Source organism: Hylaeus anthracinus, unplaced genomic scaffold (assembly GCF_026225885.1).
Source record: "Hylaeus anthracinus isolate JK02 unplaced genomic scaffold, UHH_iyHylAnth1.0_haploid 5, whole genome shotgun sequence".
NCBI classification, from domain to species: Eukaryota; Metazoa; Arthropoda; class Insecta; order Hymenoptera; family Colletidae; genus Hylaeus; species Hylaeus anthracinus.
Window position 1 is genome coordinate 6,218,379 of NW_026535322.1, and position 24,721 is coordinate 6,243,099.

Here is a 24,721-nt window from a genome sequence, read left to right on the forward strand (position 1 = left end):
ATATATATATATATATATATATATATATATATATATATATATATATACAGACTTTTGCAACCTTCAACGAGGACGAACTGGATCACTATAGTAGGGAGAAAGTAAATTCCTTGTGGTTGCAAGAATAATACGGAAAACGACGATTTATTCGTCAATGACGAACAAATCGTAGTTTTCCGGATTGTTTTTACGACCGCTAACAGATTGCTTTCACTACGGTGGCCTAATTTGTTTGTACTACAGGTCAAGACGATTACCATACATAAATTTCAACGATTGTCTTTTTATTTATTTATAATTACTAGATACTATCCACTTTTAGACCAATGATGCTAAATAAAAGTTGAAATAAATAAGTTGTAAGTATCATAAAATGCAATTAAAGAATAGTAGGTAAATATTATAAGTGGAGATAAACGGGAAAAAAATTGAAAGGTATTTGTATCAGTTTTCTCGTGAAACTCAAAATTATCGGTGAAGGTGATATTCGAATACGAGGCTAAGGCAAATACAAAAACTTTTTGTCAACAATGAGAACAATTGCGTGTTAGGCAACGTATATTAGCGTGTGAACTGTTGTCAATTATGGAGAATTGAAGTTAATGGGTGGCTTGAAGTCTCATTGATAGCAGTACCTTGAACAGAAGATTTCTCACAAATCAGGCAAAATTGTGAGAAAGCAATGTAACTGTAACTGTGCAGTAACAAAACGATAGTATAGTACACTTGGCCCTGTTATTGTTTAAGTTTCTTATGTTTTTTATACGTCTTTGTTTAAATATATTGTTCAAACCGTCATAGTGTATCAATTAATAATGTAATTCTAGCTTTTTGTTCGTTAATTTGTATATATATGAGCCATTTTTATTGTTCACGAAAAAAAATTCCTAAAGAAAAGAGGAAGTCGCGTTTAAAAAAATGTAATCCTTTCTCGCATTCTTATACCGGCATAGTCTCCACTGTTTGTTTCGTTGAGTTATTCGCGTTCCTCGACGTAGCAGGGGTTCTTTCGAGGTTCAAGAGGAAATTGTGCGTTTAATCATCTGTTGCAGTGACAGGAATGATGCAACGACAGAAAGAACTGTTACACCGTGTGACGGATACTGCCTCGGACCTCAGTATGTGACACTTTGATAGAACCGAGCCTCGATACCTATGGTTTTCAAACTGTTCCCACTGTGAGCCCAATCCGGCAACCATAGTGATTCCGTGGTGTTTCTTTACCACTTGTCTTGGATCTAATTAAGCAATCTAGATGGAATGAAAAAATAACGGAGGATCATGAAACATCAGGATCATGAAATATCACTTTGTTTCTACAATTGAATTAATTTAAGGCCTGTTTCCTTGGTCGAGCGTTGATCTGCAGAAACAAGTGCCAAAGAAGATCAGTGATCTCGTGGAATAAAGTTTGAAGACCTGGGTTCATACCGCGGGAGCTTGTAGATCTCTTCCAGGCTTTTAGCAATGCTTCCTCTGGGTTTCAAATCAATTCGAATTATTAGAAAAATACGCTACATACATTCTTATTACACGAATTCCTAATTTTGGAAGATTAATTCGTATTATTACCGTAAAAATCATTTACCCTGCGATCAATATTTTTTTTTTTTCTTTTCTTTCATTTCACTGACTCGATTAGATGTCCCTGTCCTTAATAACGTACCAGCAATCTAAAAGTCATGGCTACTATTAAAGCATCAATTCTCGTCTCTTATTACCTCATGGATATTTAATTCCGTTATTTCGTTAGTTCTGTTAATAGTAATTCCTGATCATATAATAATCGAAGAAGTCTTCGAAGGTTTGAGTTAAGTTTAAATGACAACGATCCTTAATTTTGATTAGTCCATCCTTGATAAAGCACCAGCAACCTGGAAATCATTTTTACCACCGGAAGAACGCTTATTTACCCCACGGTATTCATTTACCCAGCAATATTTTCATTTCCTCCGAACGCTACCCGCTGACAGTATAACAATCAAGTCCGTCACTGGACAGTTGGCTGCACTGCTTGCTTAGGGGTAATTACAAACGTGACGAGGGAAAATCGGAAGTGAAACCTCGCCGTTTCTTGTTTCTTTTCCAGTCACCAGCGCCGTAGAGAAGCCGAGGAACCTATTGATCAACGCCACCAGGGTGACCACCGGGATTAGTAAGTACGCCGAGTCGGCGCAATTTTTGTTAAATTTCTGGATTAATTAGCGAAAGGACAGTCGACAGCGCGGCGTCCAAGGGCCTCGAGTTCAAGCTGAGGAGGTTCCTCGAGAAGTTTCGTAACAGGATGCCGTACGGGATACCGGAACTAGGACTTCCGCCATTGGAACCGTTCCAGCTCGACGAGGTCGACGTAAACATTGACAACCCGGAAATAGGGAAGTAAGTTCAGAACGAGGCACTCTGGGCCTTTCACTTTCATTCTTTCTGCTGGTACGGTACGTAATTTAATTGTTTATTATCGCGATCAATCGAATTGCATTCCATCGGGTGTATTATGCAAATAGTTAAAGTTTTAAAAGGTTGGAATTCGTAATTAATCGTATGGAATTGATGTATATTGATATGGAAGGGGATATAGTAACGTCCACCAGGTTGAGACTTTAGGAGGATAGGAGAGACAAACTGTTCAATTTAAAATACTCCATTCAAAACATTCAAGGCTTTAATTTTCCTTTGTTTTTTTCTTTTTTTTTTTTTTTTTTTTTAATAATGAACTGGTAGATAACTTATTTGATTATTATTATTATTATTATTATAAATGAATTCACTGCATTGAGAATTCTTCGTAAATTGGTAAAAATATCAAAATTCATAATTATTTACATAAAGTTACCGTATCTTAATACGACAAAGGATACAGTCAACCATACAATCAGACCGAGTCTCAACCTGATGGGCATTGTCCTATTCGCTAACATAGTGACAATAGCGTTGCATTCAATAGTGGGAGAAACAAATATAACTATGACATTTCTTCAACGCCGATATATATATAAAAAAAAAAACAACAATTTAACAAATATAGTTACCTTAAACGTTTCTTCGATCCTTGTTCGCAGCCTGTCCTTGACGATCGAGAACCTGGTCATCCACAATCTCTCAACCTTCGTGATCAACAAGGCGAAACTGTCGCTCATCGGACCAACGATCATCGCCAACATATCCATTCCCCATATCTACGCTGAGGGGATGTATAACGTATGCGGAAACATCGGTGACATGCTCCAACTGAACGGCACTGGACCGTTCCAAACGGACATCTACGATTTTCAGATTTACGTGAACACTGTGCTGGGATATTCCAGAGGAATGTACCTGAAGAGCTTCTACCTAGACTTCACGTTGAGGTCCATAGAGATGAGGTTGGAGGACTTCATGGAGGATGAGAAACTCAGTCGGATAATGAGCAAGGTAAAGGCGGTGATGTTACGTAGTTAGGTACAATCTGTGTATAGAAAATCAAACTTGATTCGGCATGGGCAGGGGTGACTGAGATTCGATTAGGAGTGACTAGACATTATTGAGACTTAGTTAGACGTAACTAGACATGGGTCAGACTTAATTGAGAGTTACTAAGATTGGCTAAGATTAGTTAGGCATGGCCAGACACTTGACTCAAACTTAATTAGACGTCATCAGACATGACTCAGACTGAAATGGATTCGATCAGATATTATTCAGACTTAGTTAGCCGTAACTAGACTTGACTCAAACTTAATTAGACATAACCACGCATTATTCAGACCGAACTAAGTATAAACAGACCTGATCGATGGCTAATCAGGAATAAAACTTGACTCAGACTTAATTAGCCATAACCAGTTATGATTAGTCCTGAGATCAACGATATTATCTGGTGGAGGGAAACTGACACGGAATCCCTTTATTCGTAGGTCTTTCAGGAGCTCACTCCAAAGGCACTGGACATTATTAAACCAGACATACTTCCTGGTATACAGAGTTACGTAGCCGGCAGAGTTAACGAGACCATTCATCACCTCACTATGAGGGACATATTTAGCATCCTCGTGGGACAAAGTGAAATCCGTGATTTCGCGCACTTATTAGTGCCTTAAAGGTTTCTTTGAATTCGTCATTCTTAAATAAAATTATGCTGTAGTAATGTTTCACAATTAATGTAAACTCTTAAATTGAAAAAGAAGAGGCGAGTACAAAAGATGAACAAGGATGCGATCCAGATTTTATTAGGCACGACCAGACGTAATGGAGACTTAATTAAATATAACCAGACATGACTCAGACTTAATTAGGCATACTCAGATATTATCTCGACTTAACCAGACATAACCAGATACGAATCGGACTGAATTAGACATAATCAGGCACGATTAAATTATCAACGAGTCGTGTCTTTAATTGAAATTTTCAGCAAAGTGGAAATTTCAACGCGCTTGTGTTTATATTTATATTCAACAGTGACTAAACGTCGTTCGGCATGTCGCGCAGAGACTGACCAATTGAAAACGTCGCGATATCGGAATGTAATTAACTAATTGTGATTTCTGTATGAAAAATTGTTCGGTGCACGATGATTTTCAAATTGAAAATCCATGAAGGATGAGGCTAATTTCAGGGATTAGAGATAGACAGTAAATATTGCTTGTAAGAAATGAAAATGAAAGTAGCTAACCGTAGCAAAAAGAAAAATGATTTATTATCGTAAATAAAATTGTCTTTCGTCGTATTTCACTGTGTTAGTAATTTTCAAGATTATAAGTTTATAAGTTCGATGAGTCCACAAGTTTAAAAATTTGCAAATTTAAAAAATCGCCAAGTTTACAAATTAAAAATTTGACAAGTATACAAGTCTACAAAGTTTATAATGATAAAGAATGCTTGTTCCTGCTACAGTCAGCTGTTTCATTAGAGATTAGACGTCGAATTTTTCTCGTTCACTCGAAAAATTCAACCACGACCTAACATCAACTATATAACTTCAAATAACTAGTATTATAGCCGAAAGAATGTATATTTTTGTACGAAATCGTAACAATGACTGCTTGCCAGTACGGTACTATTATGAAAATGTAAATTCCACTGAATTTTATAATTTTCATAAATGTTTGTTTATAGGAAGACGTACAAAATTTTATATTTCATTGATGAATGAACAATGTAACGTACATATAATAACAATAGTAGGTTTGACATCTATGTAAGGGAAATTAATGACGTATGAACAAAGTAAACAAATGTAAACAAATTACTGTATACTTCAAGGTTAACTATCTCTTCAGATTTCTTTTAACGAGACACATTTCGTTGATCTACACTTTATACAAAGCAACGTTAATTCCCACTGTTTAATTTCATTTTATTATTGTTAATCTGAAAGTTATGACAATGTTGTTTAAGTGAATGTAGTACGTAGGAGATGTGTGATAGTTGGTAGTTGTGAAATAAACAAGTTTGTGCCGTAAGCGAAGAAGAGTTCAAGTTTCTGCCCGAACTTCTAAACTTTGATTAGAGAACTATACAAATCTGAACTATGATGCCGTACCTGCTTTATGCTTTTCATACCTGTAGAAGTAAAAGAAATAAACAAGTATATAAAAACGAACAAAATTGGGATAGTAAACAAGTGTATATAAACAAATAAACAAGTATAGATAAACAAGGAATAAACACTTTATATATAAATATAAAGAAACAACGCTGTTCGCTTAAGAATAAAAGAGGGTGCTTTATCGATCGATGCAATTACCAGTTCTGTCATTAGAACTACTACCGCTAGAATTACTAATCAACAGCTTAATTATACATGGTAATCGCTGTCGTTGAACATAAATCAAATTACATTGTGTTCGAACTGTTGTATGGTTGAGGCTAAGGCGATTATTAGCACGCGTTTGCACGATTGTAAAGCGGCACTTAATTCAAGGCCTAAAACTTTCTCTCTCTCTCTCTCTCTCACTCTCGAATGAATTAATCATGGGGCGCGACAACATATTCTGCATGGCTATTGCTGCGAGGTCATCGAATGCGACGGATAATAACAACACTACAAAGGAAAGGAATTCGTTCAATTTTCAGACCTCTTGTAAGGCTCGTACAATTACAGGATATATAAAAACTGAAACAATAATACAGAAAATATGAAGAAAATGTAAGAAATAATAGAGAATATATATATATATTCATAAATAAAATTTATGACTTTTGGAACCTTATAATCCAAACAATCTTGTACTTTTCTTAGTATACTCTGCAGTTTTTTAATATTTTTTTTTAAAAGATGATATATTAAGAAAAGTATGAGATTGTTTGGATTATAAGGTTCCAAAAGTCATAAATTTTATCAATTATTATTAAAACCGCGCAGTCATATACATTATAAAGATTATCGTAATATAAAACCGTGATAACCGATGCCGATGATAAGCGTTTACTGTATAGTAAGATAAATAGATTACGCGTACGGCTATCGCGACCTTGATATAATTAATTCAATTCGGCGTTGTATGTATACAGCATTGCTTCTCAACCTTTTCAGAAGCTCAAATTGAATCGGACAAATTTAATGCTAATGATATAAACATGAAAAATCAGTTAACAACCTTAACAAATATCGAACATACAAGAAAAGTGTTTCGTGCATCTTTTTACGTAGAATGTGATTACTAAATGAAAAAATATGGGTTGTGGTAAAAAAAAGGACAAAATGACCTTGAAATAACCTTGAAACGGCCACGCATTAAAAACACTAAAGGACATGTGTCGGTTTATTTCTTTTAAATCGCATGCTTTCGAGATTTGTTACAATTTCAACTTAAATGGGACACCCTGTATAATAACAATGGTATGATTATATTCCAATTGTCGACGCTCTTTTTAGTTAATTCTCAAGCGATACCACAAAAAGATCTTTCTTACAGTCACGAATGCTAGCTACGATATGCTACTAACAAATGAAATGTCTTCGAATATGATCGTATCAATGGATCGTCAGTTTCGATTCCGTTTGGTATAGATTGACGATCACTGGTATGCAATAACAACGATAGGTTTTAACAACAACTCTACTTTTTATACGATAAAGAGTTTTACCGTTGTCTTTTTTTCGCGATAGTGATAAGGTTCTGATAAGTAGTAATTGTTTTTCAATATGTCATGCTTTGCGTCGCTCGTGGAAAATTGTAGGAAGGTAGACGTTGTTCGAAATGTCAATAACGAATTATTCGAATTATTCGAAATGTCAATAACGAATTATTCAATATCGACCAACAACCAACGATCAAAGAAGATAATTGGAGTTCCTATTTAAAAAATGACATTTCCCACATGAATGAAAATCATCACAATGTTAAAAAGCAAATATTTAACGACCATGAGAGTTATTCTTGCTACCTCGAAAGACTACGCAAATTCGATTGGCCTGTGCCAAGGATTTTTCTCAACGATCTACTTCCTCCTTGCATCTTTAATAAAAATTCATTGACGCATGAGGCACGGCTGCACAGACTCCGCCTATTTGATCTTCTACTTAACGTGTTCGCAACGAACCAACGAAATTTATTTATTATTCCACTCAATTTCTGTGTCACCGATTCCGTCTCTCGACTGAATGTGATGTAAACGTTGTCTCTCATGCGCCCGCGACGAAAACACGTGCAAGTTGGAATTTCAAAAACACTTTTACGTTTAATGAAAAGGAAAAATCCACGAAGAAGAAGTCAGAGAGGAGGAAGAAAAAGAAGAATTTGTGAGTTTAGGAGTCGAGAAGTGGAAAGATAAAAAATTAGAGGATTGAACAGAATGATTTCTTCTGTAATAATTGAGTAATAATTCCCAATGTAAAGTTTGTACATTACGTAAAATTGTACGCACGCGGTTGCGTCGGGAATAGTTTCCTTCCAGTTTCTTGACCGAAGGGCGAATTCCAGGCTGTGGTTAGGCTTTGAATAGTTCATTAGTTGCTGTACGAGCCTAATCATTATCCAACATGTAATTCTGATCATCCGTTGGAGTATATTTGCTCCAAATAATTATACAAATGTCTCGTTTCGTTGGAGACGTATCAGTTACATTATAAAACAAATAATTATTCAACGTTCTTCTTAGCGAAATAAGAGTAAACGTTAATCGTAATTTACTATGCAATTCATTTGCACCTGATGCTGGTAATCCTTTCGTACTGATTACCGTAGGCCAAAGGTGGCCAAGAACCTTGCTTAACAAACGTATCCCATTTAGAAATTGTGAAGCAAGCAATACACAAACAAGTGTGTGTTGTAAGTATTTTATGGATGTGAAAAGATCTGGATTAGGTCTGGGTTAAACCTAATTTCTTCTCTGTTACAGTTGATATCTTAAACCGGATCGAATTCAGTGACGTAGATAGACAAGTACACGGTTGCAATGTTTTTGCTACTTTTATTTGATAACAGGTATTCTAATTCTAATTTTAAATATCGATTAATTTAAAATTTATATATTAAAAATTTCCAAATTCGAAGGGAATAAGGTAGTCGATAAAAAGCAATCGAAACACTCTTGTCCATTATCTGCATTATCAGCAGTCGACGGTAATACCGTTATCATAGATCTCCAAATACTTCCACGTGCTATCCGGGATGCTCTCATGTTTCGAGAGCTCCAACGCCTCTGGCCAAAGTAAATTTCCCTAATGAATCCATTCGTACCCCTCTTGTCGCTCCAAACAGTCGATAAACATCGTTTCGTTACCCGTTATCGATACCTATCGCTGGATTACTCGGAACGAGGAACTTCATTTAACGGTGCGAACTGTATACATTCCGTATTATTCGATCCACTGAAACAAGATATTTCGTTTCAGATTCGAACTATTTACAAGCTTAGTGGATTATCTCCATTAAAAAAATTTTTTTCAATTTACGTATCAAATGCACTTGGGTGACTTGTCAATTTTTATAGTATATTACAAATTTGATCTATAGGTAGGTTGAATGGTATCGACAATTTTAATGTTAAATATTATTTAATACATTTATCTACGTCGATTCAATTAAAGAAATTTGGTAATTGAGACGTGTTTAAATCTCGTATTCAAGCGATAATATATAATCGATATTACATTGACGAAATTGAGAAAATTCGACATCGTATAATTCATTATACCACATCGAATAAATTAACCAATTAAATCCACCACTGACACCTACCTAAATATTCATAAATATACAACTCATCTTCAACCTCCCATCGCCCAAAATAACACACAACACCACAAACTCCCCAGTTATACGCATCCCGACCATACGAGCATCCAACCCTTACTGTCCGGCATCCCTAAGCTCCACCGATCCCTATCCACCTCTCTCCACCTCCCCTCCTCATCTCCGATCTCCCCAGGGAGACCTGAGAGGACGGACGTAGATGCTGTGCCTCATCCCGTCTCGAACATCAACAAAAGAGCAACAGTTGGTGGGGCGGCGACGTTTCGTGAAACGACGCCAAAATCGACGCTAGCGCGACGGAGACGCTAGACCACGGGGGTTGAGGGGGCGAGGTGGGAAACGAAGCGCGACTCGGAAATCGGACATGCGTGAGATTCGACGATATAGACAGAGAACAGTCGGCGATATAGAGCACCGTAGGTAGCCAGTCGCGCTTAAACGGCGCCCAGACGCGGACGTGCCCGCTAGTCACGTGATCTAGTCGATAACAAGCCATAAATCACCTGAGGGCTTCGATAGGTATCGAGTTGGGAGGTGGACGGAGACGACAGAAGAGGGTGACGCCAAGTGAATCGTAGGTGTTGTGGTGCGCGAGGGTTGTTATCCTTCTGAAAGGATCTGGCATCCCAGGTGGATCATTCGGTGACGAGGGGATGAAGGGAACGCATGGTGAGATGGATGGGGGATGAGAATAAGAGAGCAAGGTGGAAAGTGAAGGTCGGATATTCGCGGAGTGAGCTTTTGACGAGGAAGGGGTGCAGGAAGACTCCAGGAAGGATGTGTTGAGGTGGATTGGTGGTGGACTTAGGGGTGAGATTGAGGTAGGGAGAAGGTGGAAGAGAATTCCTAGGTGCAGAGACCAAGGATATCAGCAGCATTTTGTTGGTGAAGAAGAAGAAAGGACTCTTGGAAGGTGTCGAGTGAATCTTGGGTGCAGCGACTGACCCTATCATCCCTTTGCTAACAGAGGTGGTGAAAGAGAATTCCTGGGTGCAGAGACTGAGGATATCGTCCTTGTGATAGGGAAGAAGGTGGAGGACTCTTGGGAGAACGTGTCAAGTAGGTGCTGTGGAGTGTCAAGATTTTGTTGGTGAAGAAGATGAAAGGACTCTTGGAAGGTGTCGAGTGAATCTTAGGTGCAGCGACTGACCCTATCATCCCTTTGCTAACAAAGGAGGTGGAAGGACTATTTGGAACACGTGCTAAATCCTAGGGTTATTGGTTGCTGAATCTATTCTAGTTTCTTGCTTTCTGCTAGGAAAGGAGGTAAAAGGACTCTTGGAAGAGGGTGGCAAGGGAATTCTAAATGCTGTGATGTCTGTCACCATTTTGTTGGGGTAAAAAGACTATGAGAAACAGGTGTCAAGTGACTCCTAGGTGTTGCGACTGGCTCTATCCATCCATTTCTAACAGAGGGCCTGGAAAGACTCTTGGAGAAGGGTGTCGAGTGACTCCTAGGTGGAACTAACTGACTCTATCATCCTTCTGTTGACAAAGGAACACGTGTTGCAGTGGGTTGAGGTCTCAGCTCCCGACGCTAGGCATCTACCTTTGAAAAGACACAGAGATTAACCAATGAAGACACGTAGTCTTGCTTAGGACATAGAGAGGCCTGGGGTCAGTTTTAAACTCCCTTGCAGGCTTCCTTCATAGAAGGATAAATAGAGTGCCTCCTGGACATTAGCTGGTCCTCACTTTAGATCTCTTTAGATCTCTAATTAGAACTCTACAGGTTCCAGTGATCCTCTACAACCACCCTTCATCGAAGTCCTTCATTTCTAACAACCTAACCACCCGGAATGGAGTAACAAGCTTCGATTTCTATTGAAATCCGGCTATTCGAGGCCGAGGTATGAAACTAAGGACCACCAACCTAGCAGAAGACTCTTGAATTCGGCTTCGATCCTGTAGGTCTGAAAGGAACGCTTGCGGAATTCCTTGGCCTGAAAGGTCAACCCAACAGTCCTCCGAGAATGAAAGGTCTGACGCCTTAATAAAAAAAAAACAGAACAGAGAATAAAAGGCTCGAACAATTGCCAAGCATTCTTTTGAAGAGCAATCCTTCCAGCTGCGAGAAGAAGGGGACAGCGAACAGCGGGAGGGTTCAGCAAGCCTGTGTCTTTCGTTGTTTGACGTTGAAAATCTGACGAAGAGTAGTGACTTCGATCTGTGCGCAGAAAGACCGAAAACTTTACGAATGACATCATAGTTTCCTGCAGGTGGCAGAATGAGCTATCGATCTTGGGATTATGGTAAGGAAGACAACAGGTAGCTTCGGTTAGAGTCTTAAGTATCTCGAGCACACCTGGGAATCAGTGAAGAGTGTCACGTGTGGTTGGACAATCCTCAAATTGAAGAGGAATCTAGGAACCTATTAAATTAGGGAAGAGTCCTAGAAGAGCAGCTCTAAACAGTCTCTGGGGGAATTATCACCATCTAATAGGTGGCTAGGAGATGTAAGTTAAGAGAAGAGGTGTAAAAATTAGAGAGAAGTCCTAATAGAACAAGCAGTGTTCGTAGTCAGTGCTCGGTACTCTAGGAAGCTTTAAATGAGTTCATACCAAATCGGTAAAAACATACTTGACGTATCTTGTCACCGAGAGGTGTATCAAGGACCGGGAAGAGGATTGCTGTTGCGAAAGCCATATCATAAGCTTCAAGGGGTCTACAGAGGCCAAGGGTAGTGACACATACCTGAGAAATTCTCAACTCGAAAAAATCCTCAAAACAAAAATCAATTCTGACTACTTTCAAGCTATTATCAACATCCACCAGAATCCACGTGCGACAGTCAAGCCTTCAACGTACCCAACAGAATTCACTCCACCTTCGGAGATATTCTTGTATTTCTACAAAGGGCAGTACTTGACCAACTCGTCTGTTTCGTCCAAGTTTCTGTTGCTATACGCGCGAGGATGATGCTGATCCGGCAATAGAGCCCGAGATCAGCGAGTGGTCAATCGTTTCTTGGGAACCTGAACGTTTACGAGCCTCGAGTAGCGAAAACAAGTCTGCCAGGTGGGAAGACGACAGGCAGCTCTGTGACTCGTCCTTTCTTTTTTTAGGGACTGAGCTGGAAAAGTGTGTACGTATTAAGCAGGTGTTAACGTTGGATTTTGAACATTGTGGAGGACTCGGGACTCTTTATAGTGGAGAGACTAGGGATGATAATGTTTCATTGGTTGGAATATTGAAGTTTCCACGTGGAATCGTCATTGCCGTTCTGCTGGAGATTCTTAAGGAGAATTGCTGAGGTTTTGGAAACTTAAGGGAGGCTTTGGAGGAGCAGATTTGAAGGAGGACCTCTGGTGAGTAGAAGTTTTGGTTTTTTATAGATTCGTGTTTATAAATTTGAGGAATGGATAACTCATTGATGAATATTTTGAGGTGGATGGTAGTCTTCTTGAGGGATTGTGGGACTGGTGATGAGTAACTTAATGAGATTAATAACATTATTCCTGGAATGGTCAACTTTTGAACTCTTCAACTCTTCAACTTCAATCTTCAATTCTTCAATTCTTTAAATCCTCTACTTTTCAACTATTCAACTGTAAACTCCTTGGCTCTTAAAAAATGTCAACTTTCAATTTCAAACATTTCAGATTTCATCTCTTCAACTCTTCAACTTTCAGCTTTCAACTCTTCGACTTTCAACTTTCGAATGAATGATTGCACGTAATATACGGTTAGCTTTTGGCAGTTGCAACGTTAATCTCGTGTTCGGGGTTCTTTATTACAGCAAAAGTTTTCCAGAGGATAGTTCAAACGCTACATTGCCAAAGGGTCTGCTTTATTCTGAAATTGAAGTGGGTACTTGGCTAGAGGGTACTGTGAAAAACAGTCTTCCTCTCTTCTTGGAAGAGAGCGATGTTTATTTGCAACATGAGCAACTTGTAAATTGGAAACTAGATCCGACATAGTTAAGTATTATATTACAAGCGTATAGAGTATAAACAAACATACTTCTAAAAAAAAAAAGGAATCGGAATAAATGGTATAGGATCTCATAATTTTCAACGCTGCGAACATTCTTAATCTCCGAGGTAGTTGGCATCGAGAATCGATACCGATATCTTCATAGATTTTTAACATTTTCAACTTTCCCACCATTTTCATAATTTTCCAAATTTGTCAACATTATCAACCGTCGTCGTTCTCAACATTCTCGACATTTTAATCACTCGCAAGTCGTTCTTCAAATACATTTCCTTCAAAATATGAATTGGAATGAACGGTACGGGTTAGGTGAATTATCACAGAGGGCCTAGATTTTCAAATTTGAAAGTAGCCATTTGCAAAAGATGTCTTCCAGTCTTCGTTCTTGAAACAAACTGATGCTTCGTACCATGCTTCTAGTTGCGACCTAGAATTCTTCTCAGAAATCATTATCACCAGATTAGTTTGGAGTATAATACTCTATTGTAAGATCCATTGTAAGTCTTAACGTAAGAGGTCGGATAAGAGTCAACATCACGAGCGTCTCTAGGGAGGGCAGCACCGCTTCTAAGGTGAACGGTATTTAAAATAAAACGGAACAAATGTAAGCAAAATTAATTTTGTTTCTTTTTAAATAAATGGTATTCTTCCTTTTGTTATTGTGTATTATTTCATGTTCTTCCCCCTCCAATGGACCTCTCTCTTTCTCTCTCTCTCTTCTGAAACTCCCGACTAATTATTTATCCATCCTGTTCTCTGAATGTCCACACTTCGTTGAGAATTCGCGAAAAGTCTCAAGGAGAGCACTAAAATGTAAAAAATAGTGAAGCTGGCCGGCTTGTAAATAAATTCAACGATAAAAAGTAACGTATATAGCTGCCAGCGGCCGTAGAAGTTTATTAACGTCCCCAGTCGAAATTCGTCTGGGTCGAAAGCAATTTTATGTTCCTCTTGAATCGGTCATGAGATAAAATGCTATCGTAATGAGGCTGGGCTCTTAGGATCGCGTGCTGAGAGGCTAATACTTTATAAATAAACATAGAGGTCGGTGCTTCTAATCGCTCATCAGGAACACCAGTCGGGGGATTTTTAAGTAACGCTGACGCATGCTTTTCGCGGCGGTTGTTTAATCTGTTATTGTTCGCATTGAACACCAATCTAAGAGATACTCGTCGTTAAGAGGGGATTAGTTCGCACTTCAAATTGATTTTGTTCTTCTCCGCTGAAGATTAAATTGTTACTTTTCACTTCAAAGTAATTTATGTTCTTTCACGATGAGAATTCATTTCGTTACTTACGCTGAGAAAGAATATTGTTGGTTTGGAGTGGATATTAAATTCGATCTTTTAGGAAACGCTGAGAACCATCACCGTGGCGTTGTTGTGGACGTTGAATGATAAATAATCGATGTCTGAACATGTTTCAGGAGTTTAAGCATGTTTAGGATTTCAATTATATCATTTCTGTTTCAGACGTGTAAATGTATAATAATAGTTTACATAACGTTGTTTTTATAGACAATGGGAACCAGGTTTCCCATCTTCAGCCTATAATTCAACTCCTGAACTCATCAACTCATCGACTCAGCAACCTTTCGATTTTTTCTTCTTTCTCTTTTCTTCTTTCCTCTTTCTTCTCTTTTCTTTCTTCTCGAACAAGACTGAATTTGGAATATTATTCCTGTGTCTTCAGCAGAGAGAATTTCATTTCGTTTGGAACCTCATTTAGGAACAATGGCGCAACCGTACAAGAATTAATTCTCCACTGTATCGCGCACAGTGCAGTGTTAATTTGCTGGAAATTCCGTCTACAAAAGATCCAGCAATTCTGAGAGTCGCGGAGATTTTGATTCAGGGACATGTGGAACGGATGTGACGTGGTATTCGCTAAAAAATAACATATTTGTTTTCGTTACGCTACTATTTCATTCATTCCGCCTAGTGCTAATCTAGAGGTTTCATAAAACAGCAGCCAAAGCAGCAGGAATTGTTTCTTCAGCTGTAACCGCGCGTTTACAATTCCATTTTCTCGTTCGCCAATGTGTACAACGGCCGTAATTGTTTAATTGATACGCAAAAAGAAAATATTTAAAATACGTAATACAGGGTGAAGAGAGCGCTTAAAATCGCCGCCTGAATAACTTGGATGCCATTGATGATAGGAAAAAATGCATCAGGCCAAAATTATTTGGTAATATTGTATTAATTCATACAGTAATAAATTCATTTCGACGAGGATTAAAACTACCTTAAATCTTTCGTCCTTCGAACACGAAAGATTGACGTTTTCTACATTTCAATCCACTGGTTTTCACTTCCAGCGAATTTATGTAAATAAGATGCAGAGTATTCGTAAATACTCGCAATTCCATTTGTAAAAATCCATTGGAGGATTTCAATACTCGCGTATTCATCGCTTTAACTAATATTTTCAAGACGGTGGAAGACATTTTCATCGTACCAAGAATTCAGTATATGTAACATGAAAAAGAATTTTTTGAGATTTTGGTTTTTTAAAATTTAGAAACTTTGAAACTTTGAAACTTTGAAACTTTGAAACTTTGAAACTTTGAAACTTTGAAACTTAGATCCTAGGATCCTTGGATCCACAGATCCAAAGATCTAAAAATGTAAAGATCCACAGATCCTTAGATCCAAAGAACTTTACATCAAAGAATTCTTAGATCCAAAGTTTCTTACTTTCTTACATCCTTAAACTCTCAGATCCTTAGATGCTTAAATCTTTCGATCCTTGAATCCGTAGATTCTCGAATCTTTAAATCCCTAAAACTTTCTTTATTAATTTTGATTTCTCCTCGATATTATATTTCACGAGGATCATTTAAAAAAAGAAAAAAAGTTTCCTTTGCCACTCAAATGAAACGTACCACATTACACGATCCCACAAATTCATTTAAACAATATCCCATGCTATCAGTTCCATTTCTATAAAAAGTTACTCCTGCGATCCTCGTTACTTTCTCCAACCAGCTCAGCTGATAACGCCCCTAATTGGCACTGCAGGGCCCATCCATGATTCAAGATAGATCCGCAAAGGATGTCTTGGATTATTGGCTACCCCTTAACTACATCTGCCTCTAGAGGGTTGCGAAGGGCAACTTTCAACCACCTACATCAAAGATGATATCCTTTCCCATGGAGTCGTAGCGAAGGGTAACTTTTTTTTTCCTGTGGTACGGGGAAAGAAACATACGCTGGAAAATTGGATCACAGGGTAGCTGGTACATGCTTCAATCATCAAGAAAAAGTTGAGAAGTTGCGCGACGATATCCACGAGAGCACGTGACTCATCGTATTAAGGCGGCAACGCGCCTTTGTTTGGTCCTTAGAGGGTATTAATTAAGCGATGACACATTGCGAGGAAAACCAATTAATACTGGTCGACGGGGTGACGTCGACGCCTTTACTTTCACCCTGTTGCCTCAACCTATCGATTCCTCGAAATGTCTCTTTGTTACCTCTCGTTAAATCATCCGTCAAACTGGGTATCGTTTGTCTGGTTGGGCTGGCAATCAGAGATCCCATGGGTGGGATGTCTTGGGTTAGAATTATCGAATAAAATTTGGAAAAATCGTAACTTTCGATTGGATGAACCGATTTCAATGATCAAAACGTGAAACTACGTGGCTTCAAGGGAAGAATTTTAAAAAAAATATGAAATTATAGGAGGAGACTATTTTTGAGTACTTTATGGCGGAGAAATGTGTCGGAAGGTGCATAAGTTTCAATAATTCGTCACTCTCTTAATATCGAACATTTTGAGTTGAAACTTTTTTCCCTTGTAGATCTTATGGAACCCTACAAAAAATGTACAGACAGTTTGTCTCTAAAGCGAGAACGTAATTTTTTAAAAATGATTGTATCATTTTCTTACAAATTCGCAAGGGGGTTTTCACCATCGATTTTCACCAAAATCTTGAATTGTCTATAAAAATTATTTTTCACTTCCTCGGTAAAAATAAGGCATGTTTCGTTGAATAACACATACAAGCAACTTGTATCATCTACGAGAAAAGAATTCCTAAAGAAATATTTTTTGGTAAAAAGTGATCCTTTAAAAAAAATATGATAAACGAAAAGTAGTACAGTCTTCACGAGATATGATATTGTTGTCAAATATATTTTTTCGAAAAACAAATATTTCTCGAGGATCGCTATTTTTTAAATCATTTCTCTTCTCAACTTTAGAAATTAATTTTTCATAAATAATAATAGTTTCTCTTATACGTCATATATAGATACACTTATCTTATACACTTTCAATTTAGAGAAGGTACTAAAGCTGATTGGATAATAATCCCGACAATAAAAAGTTTGCAATCGAATTGTCATTAAACTCTTATTGATTTAAACTTCATATCTCCATTATCTCCATTATCTTTAATAACAGAAAAACGAGTTGACACGAACAACAAGGAGAGATATAAAATAACTAGCTCGTTTTCATTTTCACAGGAAGAGAAACAGTGAATCGTAACAGTGATTTTGTTAGATAAATCTTCCTCTGCTTGCAGAGTAGCTCAGCGGAGATACTGTTTACAGAAGGAACCAAAGAACGTCGAGATGTATAAGTTACGATCAATCTATATCGAAATGCACATACACGCGCGCGCGTGAACTTAGATTTTATTTCAACCTGCCATAAAAACCGACACGCTTCATCTCGTGGAGTTACTTTACGACTCCTTGGCTAAAGTATTTTAAGGCGAAGGAACTGCGAGATCTAGTTTGGTGTTATCCCTTCGCGGCAAGGCTGCTGAAATAAATCCTTTCATCCACATAATCCTTGCAGGACATCCGGGGTCTCAGCTGATTCAACATAATCCAAGATTATATACGATATTGTTTTGCTTTCTTTGATTACTATTAAGCTGTGGATGTTTATGCATTTATTGCAAATAAAATTATGGGGAGATTTGCGAGAACGTGCACAAATGCAAAAATATACAAAATATCAAAAATAATATACTAATTATATCGTTCAGGAGATGAGACATGCTTCGACTTTCAATTCTTTCTTTTCTTGACATCTGTGTGAATATATATATATATATATAGATATAAATATATATATATATTACCATAAATATTCGCAGTCTAATTATTAGAAAATCTGTGCAAATGTACCTAGAAAAATTGAATCTACATGGAAATTTATTTCTCTCTGGAAATATTATGATATGAATTGTATTTCGAATATTATTCAAATTTTCTAAAACTACATAAAAATCCAACAGTCTACAAATTACAATTTTAGATTGATTCGAGTGCTTGCAAACTAATTTCTACGCGCTACATTTGAGAAATCGTGACACTTTTCTCCTGGAAACTTTACTTTATAGGAAATCTTCATTTAGAACCAGTGAAATTCCCCCGAGTCGACCCTGACGGACGTTGGACACGATTTTGGATTAGTCCCAGTCAGTAGCTCGCGAGTGTTCGTTTCATTTTCGATTCCTCTCTCGTTATCAGCGACGTCGGTTAGGTCCATTCGGTTGATATTAACGGAACACCGTAATTGCAGTTTCGTCCGCCATGGGACATCTCGTTAGGTCTTCGGCCAATCCCATTGGTTTTCTTCCGATCTGACCTTTCAGCTCGGTTAATTTAATTAAAACGAAACGCAAACATCTAGATGGGTTTCTGTTTCTTCCTGGAAGATATTAATGGATTGGTGAATCCGTGGGTGGCGATGATGGGACAATGTGTTCATATAATATTTGGAATCTTAGAAGGCCTGAGGGTACCACCCCCATGTAATTAATTACTAAGACTTTATACATGGGAGCAAGACTATTGAAATTGTCATATTAGAATTGACAAATTTCGAGGTCGTATTTTTCGAGATTTTAAGGTCATCAGCGTTTTTTTGAACGAGATCAGCTATTTTCATTATCGTAATCTTGTAGCTGATATAAAAACAAATCCAAGCACGTATAATATATCGACCTAATTCAATTTCAATTCTTCTTTAAATAAATATTATGTTGAGGACGTTAAGTGTATATTACGTGTAGCAGGCAATTTTTAAACAGAGATGAATGATAATTGATAAATGAATGAAAAATAAATTCATAAAACGTTCAGTGTGATTAATTATTTATATCAGTGACAGTCTGATAATCAGTGTTTATAATTAAACCGAAAATTGAACAAGAATTGTTTATGTCAAGCTATCATTTTTTCGTAACCATTAAAAGTATTTCAAATCGATCAAAATAGATTTATAAACATGTAATGTTTTTTGTATTTTCCAAACACGATAACATTTATATATAAATATTATTATTCACGAATAAATAAAATATAGTAAAACACGTTTAATAATACTTCTTGTTTAACAAATTTTTAAAATACTTCTTTGTTAAAAAATGTTACAGAAGTAGGATCACGGCAAAAGAGTTCTTAGTTCAGTTCAGTGGTAAAAGCGTTAGATGAAGTAGCATTGTTGGAGAAACTTTTATGAAAAACATCATCAAACAAATAATGAATTTTAATATTATAACGAATGCCCGCGGGACATTGCGTGGAAAATGTGAAACGAAAACGTAATTAAAATATCCGGCGAGAAAGGATTGTCGACGAACTCTTCTGCAACTCTGTTTCGTCACATTTTAGAATGTTACGGGGCTTTGAATAAAATTCTTTACAATTTATTTATTTAGTAGGCGATTTTTCACCGTTATAAATTATTTTATCGTACACATACGAATTAATTTTTTAATTTATTTATCGATTTCTGTAGTTATTTTGTTAAGTTTGAGCTTTGAGAGGGAATATTCTTCAGGTTGAAAGCAACGTTAGAATTTGGAATTTTTTTCTACCGATACTAAATACTTTTAAATTTTAATACCCATACGTTCTTAATTTTAATAACAATTACATTCATAGCAAATACAAAATGAACGACCCATAGAAGAAGTTCCTAACTCTTTCCTTATGATAAACAAACTTCATTTCCAAGACCACTGTTCCTGAACAAATTAAAGTAAACAAGATCGTATGAAAATCAAATAATTCTCCGACTCCATTGTTTACTTGTAATTTCCAAGGGGATGTGTGTTCTTTTCGTAAACAAAGCATCAAAAATAATGCCGCAACGGTCACGCATAATTTCTGCGAATACACGAAGACGGAATATTATTTACGACGTACGCGAATTAGTATTACAAATTGAAGAATCCCTTTGAGCAATTTCGCAAACTAAATTCGCTTTTCAAAATGGATAGTGTAATATATGCGGTATAATTATATTCCTCATACCACTTGAAATTAATTGCATTTTATGCGCCACCTACAGCGTTCAGCATGATAGCCGTGATGCATAATGGAGCAGCTACATTGACTTAAATTGAGAAATTATTCGTTACTTGAAAAAATGTAATGAATTATGTAAAGGGGAATAAATGGTGTCTTGTACATTATTGTCTATTATTTATTTACTGTTTGTTTTATATTCAAAAGGGAATAGAAATTATTGATTTGTGACGGAACATTATTTGTTTAATAAATTGTTCTTGAAAATATCACGTTTAAAATATGATATTTAAAGTTATGTAGAATTAATTGATCTCTCTGACTTATTTATATAAATTTCATGAAAATATTCTCTTTGGAGATAGCATAATTGCCCATTGTCCAATCTGAAACCATAAACTTTTCCGTACTTTATCGTGGCAATCTTTCTGGCGACTCTTCTGCACCTTAACGAAATTATTTTTACAATTACAGCGCAAATTGAAAGGGCTTTCATTCGCGCAAGATCCTTTGTGCATTCATTTTATTCCAGAGCGTAGAGAAATAAACGAAATATACATGGACAAGCAGGTTGAACGCGTTCGCGTAAATGCATGAAGGGATATCGAACGATGTTGAATTAGCAAAAAGCGGATTTTACACAAAGCGATCGGAAAGTTTTATTTCCCTTTCATGGTGTTTCAATGCAATCTGAAATTTTGCTTCGGTGGTTTCGATACGACGAGTTATGAGTAACGTAACCAATTGTTGTTAGTTCGCCTTAAGGCAAGAGCGATGTTCAATTTTGGTAGATAAACGTAAACTAGGGTGGTTTAGAGAGAGGATGGTATGGAATAGTAAAATGGAAACTAAAATCCACATGATTGTATACAAAATTTGTTCACAGGATACAGATTGAATTCAGATAGACCATTTTTCATTTATCGGGACCAAACAGGATGAATTTATTTCATTTGTTATTTAATTTAAATTCAGAGTTATTCCTTGTTAATTTTCAGCATTTCAATTCCAATATACGACCATCTTTCTTTAATTAGTACCATTTCGATGCATTACAGAATACTCTTTTCTAAATTCTAACATTTCATAATTACAATCGAAACATTTCTTTCCTTCTTCAGTTTAAATATTTAAATTTCTATAAATATCACATTAGATCATTGCGTAGTCCCATTTCCAATATAAATAACGAAAGTAATCCTTTATAATAAGCGTCGCTCACGAAAGCGCTGTCTCTTTTATTTCAACTAAAAAACATGCAAATAAATAGAAGGTTATCGAAAATAAAATAGAAAAAAAAAATGAATAACGCAAATGGTCAAAGCATCGTGAAAAACAGAGCAGAGTTCTACATATGCTCCATATTTTTCCCCTGTATCCATTTATACCGTTCACACCCCTTTATTATCCCTGAACGAGTAGGATCTCGTTACCTGGAACTTACGCGCGCCAGCTCGCGCGTCGATATCTTATTCGAAGTTAACGTAGCCAGGCGAATCTTAAAGCTGAGGCGTGTCGAGTACAGCGAGGAAGTTACATTGCCATCATCTCGGAGACGTCTCGTCGAAATTCGATGCGTATCCACTTTCACGAGAAGCGAGACTTCCCTAGTCTCTTCTTTTTCTTGATAAAAGCGACAGGAAACGAACGAGGCAGAAATAAGCCGATTAATTATTTCCACGAATTTAAGGATTTCGAGTCAGAAATAATAATTGGAATACGTCAGATATACGTGCAGAGTCTGTAAATAATTATATTGGGTTGTCTGGAAAGTTCATGCCGATTCTTGGTAGGTCTAGGTACAGGTCTGAATATATCGGAATGGTTGAGAACAAACAACATGTGGACATCCCTTAAAAGGTGGAAAAATCGTGGAACAGAATGGTACATAAATAATTCAATAAATATATATATCGAAATTCGAACGTGTCTTCGAATGTTTCATAAAAATTGGCACGAACATTCTGGACAACCCATACATGGTAAACGTATAATAAATACATTGTAAAACACCGAAGGCCTTTTTTCTGAAATTCAATTTTTCCAACGAACTGAAACTATTTAATTTTTATTTTTGAAGGTAAGCGTTCTATGAATAAATTGTAAACATCAAAAAGTTTTGTCTTCGTCATCCCCTGTGAATCGATATTTTTTTCAACTTCACGTCTGCACGCCTCTTAGAATTCGCCTTAGAATTCGCCTCGGAAAAATCGTTACGCAGTCAAAGGGTTAATGGACCTGTCGATCGATAAAAATAAGATTCCAGCGTTTGTTAAGTATCTAGTTTCACGAAACTTATGGCAGAGAATAGTGTGACAGGTCGAAACGAATGGCGAGCAGCCATGAAACGGGACACGGCTGAGAGAAGATATCGCTCATCTGTCATACCTGATGCTTGTTACGGTGCATTTGCTCCAAACAGGCTCTCTTTTGGTCGACCACTTGCCAGCGTTTATTCTTGGAACCGCAGGGGGTTGCTGAACCTTAATCTGCTTGCGATTAAATGTTCTTTCGACCAAGCGTATCTCGAAAGTCAGCATTTTGCAATTTTCCATAATTATAATGTTGTAGCAAATAAAAAAAAAAAAAAAAAAACAAGTTCAAACACGTATAATACGTCGATCTTCGGACGAGCTTGCGAGTAATTATTCTTACAAGCTCAAATTATATCAAATTATTATCGAAAGAAGAATTTTCGTATACTAAATTTTTGACTTATCCGCGAGAGAATTTGTTCTTATGGAACTAGTTAAAAATTATATACAAACAATATTGTATCGTCGATAAAGAAATCATACCTCATTTCTGTTCAAATTAATTACACCACAAATATTTTTTTCACCTCCCGGTATATTGGATGAAGTCCCTGAAGTGTGTATTGTTCGCGGCTTCGCGAATCCACTCATAGCAAATCCGTCGGATAAAGCGAGATTTATTCGTGATTCATTGTCGTTTACAGACCCATGTTAGCGTCGTGCGTTTTGATGGCCGACCTTTACGATTTCTATTTCAGACAAGTCCTTGTAAGAGCTTTAGCGAGGAAAACATTCATCCCCTTCGACTAGGAACTTCTGACAAGGTCTTACCTGGTTAGACATCATCTCTCCGTTCCACGATATTCCACCTGTACCAAAGGAAAACATAAATAGCAGCGAATACCCATGAACGTACGAAGTAAGAAGCCTTGGAAGATGGACAGTCCAAATATCAGACGCGTGCTATATTTCTGGAAAATAACGTGGAATTTTTTTTTTTATATTTGTTTTTTTCTCAATGTGAAATATTCTAATATTCTCGTGGCAAATTCTGTACGAATGTTATAACTAGACTGCAAAATTTGTATCCATTTATAGGAAATACGAATGCGTAAGAAACTATATAATGTACCATCTAATAAACTATATCGCACACTATGCAATCGTATAAGAAATATTGAAAGTAAAGTCCGTGATATTTGCAGAGTAAAATATATTTTGTATCTAGTTGGAATTATGATAGATAGCGAGAATAAAGAGTTAAAAGCGAGCTCGTAAAAATTTCTCAAGAGACGGTTGAAAGAGCTGGAAAATTAGAGAGAAGAGAAAGAGCGGTACAGTTTCAAACTCGATTTTCGCAGCGAGTGAAATTACTCGCGAAGACTGGCGTTACAGCGAACGTCGTCGAAGCGTCCGTCGTGTTTTTCAGAAATGCTGGAATATTAAACGGATGAAGACGAAGAAGAAACCTCCATTAACAAATTAGCATGAAGAACAACGTCGACGATTTGCAAAGCAACGAGTCTGCTGGAAAAATGAATGCAGGAAAGCTTTATTTACCGACGAAGAGAAGCGTAACTTGGATGGATCAGATGGTTTTGTTCACTATATATATATATATATATATATATAGATATCATAATATCGCGACTTAGGTAAATGAAAAATTGAAAAAACTCGGTGACAAATGGATGGATAATTTAAATAAAACTACTTACTTGACATTTTGTTACATTGGAATGCCCAAGTGAAACAATGAAACTAGGGCTTTGTTTACGAATTTATTAAAAACAAATGGTTTACCGAAATTATTTGTAATATCGTATGTATTTGTATAGGTAATTTGACTTACAGAAAATAATTTTTGTATAAAGACCTAAGTCTCAACCTGATGGTCGTTAGAGTATACTCGTATGATCGAAGTTCCATTACCAGCAAATTTGCTCCTTGCTATTTTTCTAACGGAATGCAATATTACTTGATAATTCTAATAATTGTAAGGGTATGGTAATAAACAAATTGTCCACTCGCTTTTATGATCGAAACTGTGAACATTAATATCTCTAACATTTTT

At 36.7% G+C, this 24,721-nt stretch overlaps 2 protein-coding genes across 7 annotated transcripts in view; both read left to right on the forward strand.

Moving 5' to 3' along the window:
• LOC128895290 (uncharacterized) overlaps positions 1 to 5,449 on the forward strand; it is a 6,790-nt gene extending 1,341 nt beyond the window's left edge. The window contains exons 2-6 of one of the 2 annotated variants that reach the window (XM_054157771.1): positions 1,053 to 1,118; positions 2,090 to 2,155; positions 2,217 to 2,379; positions 3,060 to 3,411; positions 3,894 to 5,449. In XM_054157771.1, coding sequence (XP_054013746.1) covers positions 1,053 to 1,118; positions 2,090 to 2,155; positions 2,217 to 2,379; positions 3,060 to 3,411; positions 3,894 to 4,076 — 830 coding nt within the window. In that variant the 3' untranslated portion in view covers positions 4,077 to 5,449. The remainder of the gene's footprint in view (positions 1 to 1,052; positions 1,119 to 2,089; positions 2,156 to 2,216; positions 2,380 to 3,059; positions 3,412 to 3,893) is intronic. The other variant, XM_054157772.1, reaches the window with a different exon arrangement.
• Positions 5,450 to 9,561: 4,112 nt separating this feature from the next.
• The window catches only part of LOC128895278 (parathyroid hormone/parathyroid hormone-related peptide receptor-like), a 38,358-nt gene continuing 23,198 nt past the window's right edge, over positions 9,562 to 24,721 (forward strand). The window contains exons 1-2 of one of the 5 annotated variants that reach the window (XM_054157741.1): positions 9,568 to 12,264; positions 12,330 to 12,487. The gene's annotated coding sequence lies outside the window, so the exon portion shown is untranslated. Of the gene's footprint in view, positions 12,488 to 24,721 lie in introns of all 5 variants that reach the window. The other 4 variants (XM_054157740.1, XM_054157742.1, XM_054157744.1 and 1 more) reach the window with 4 other exon arrangements.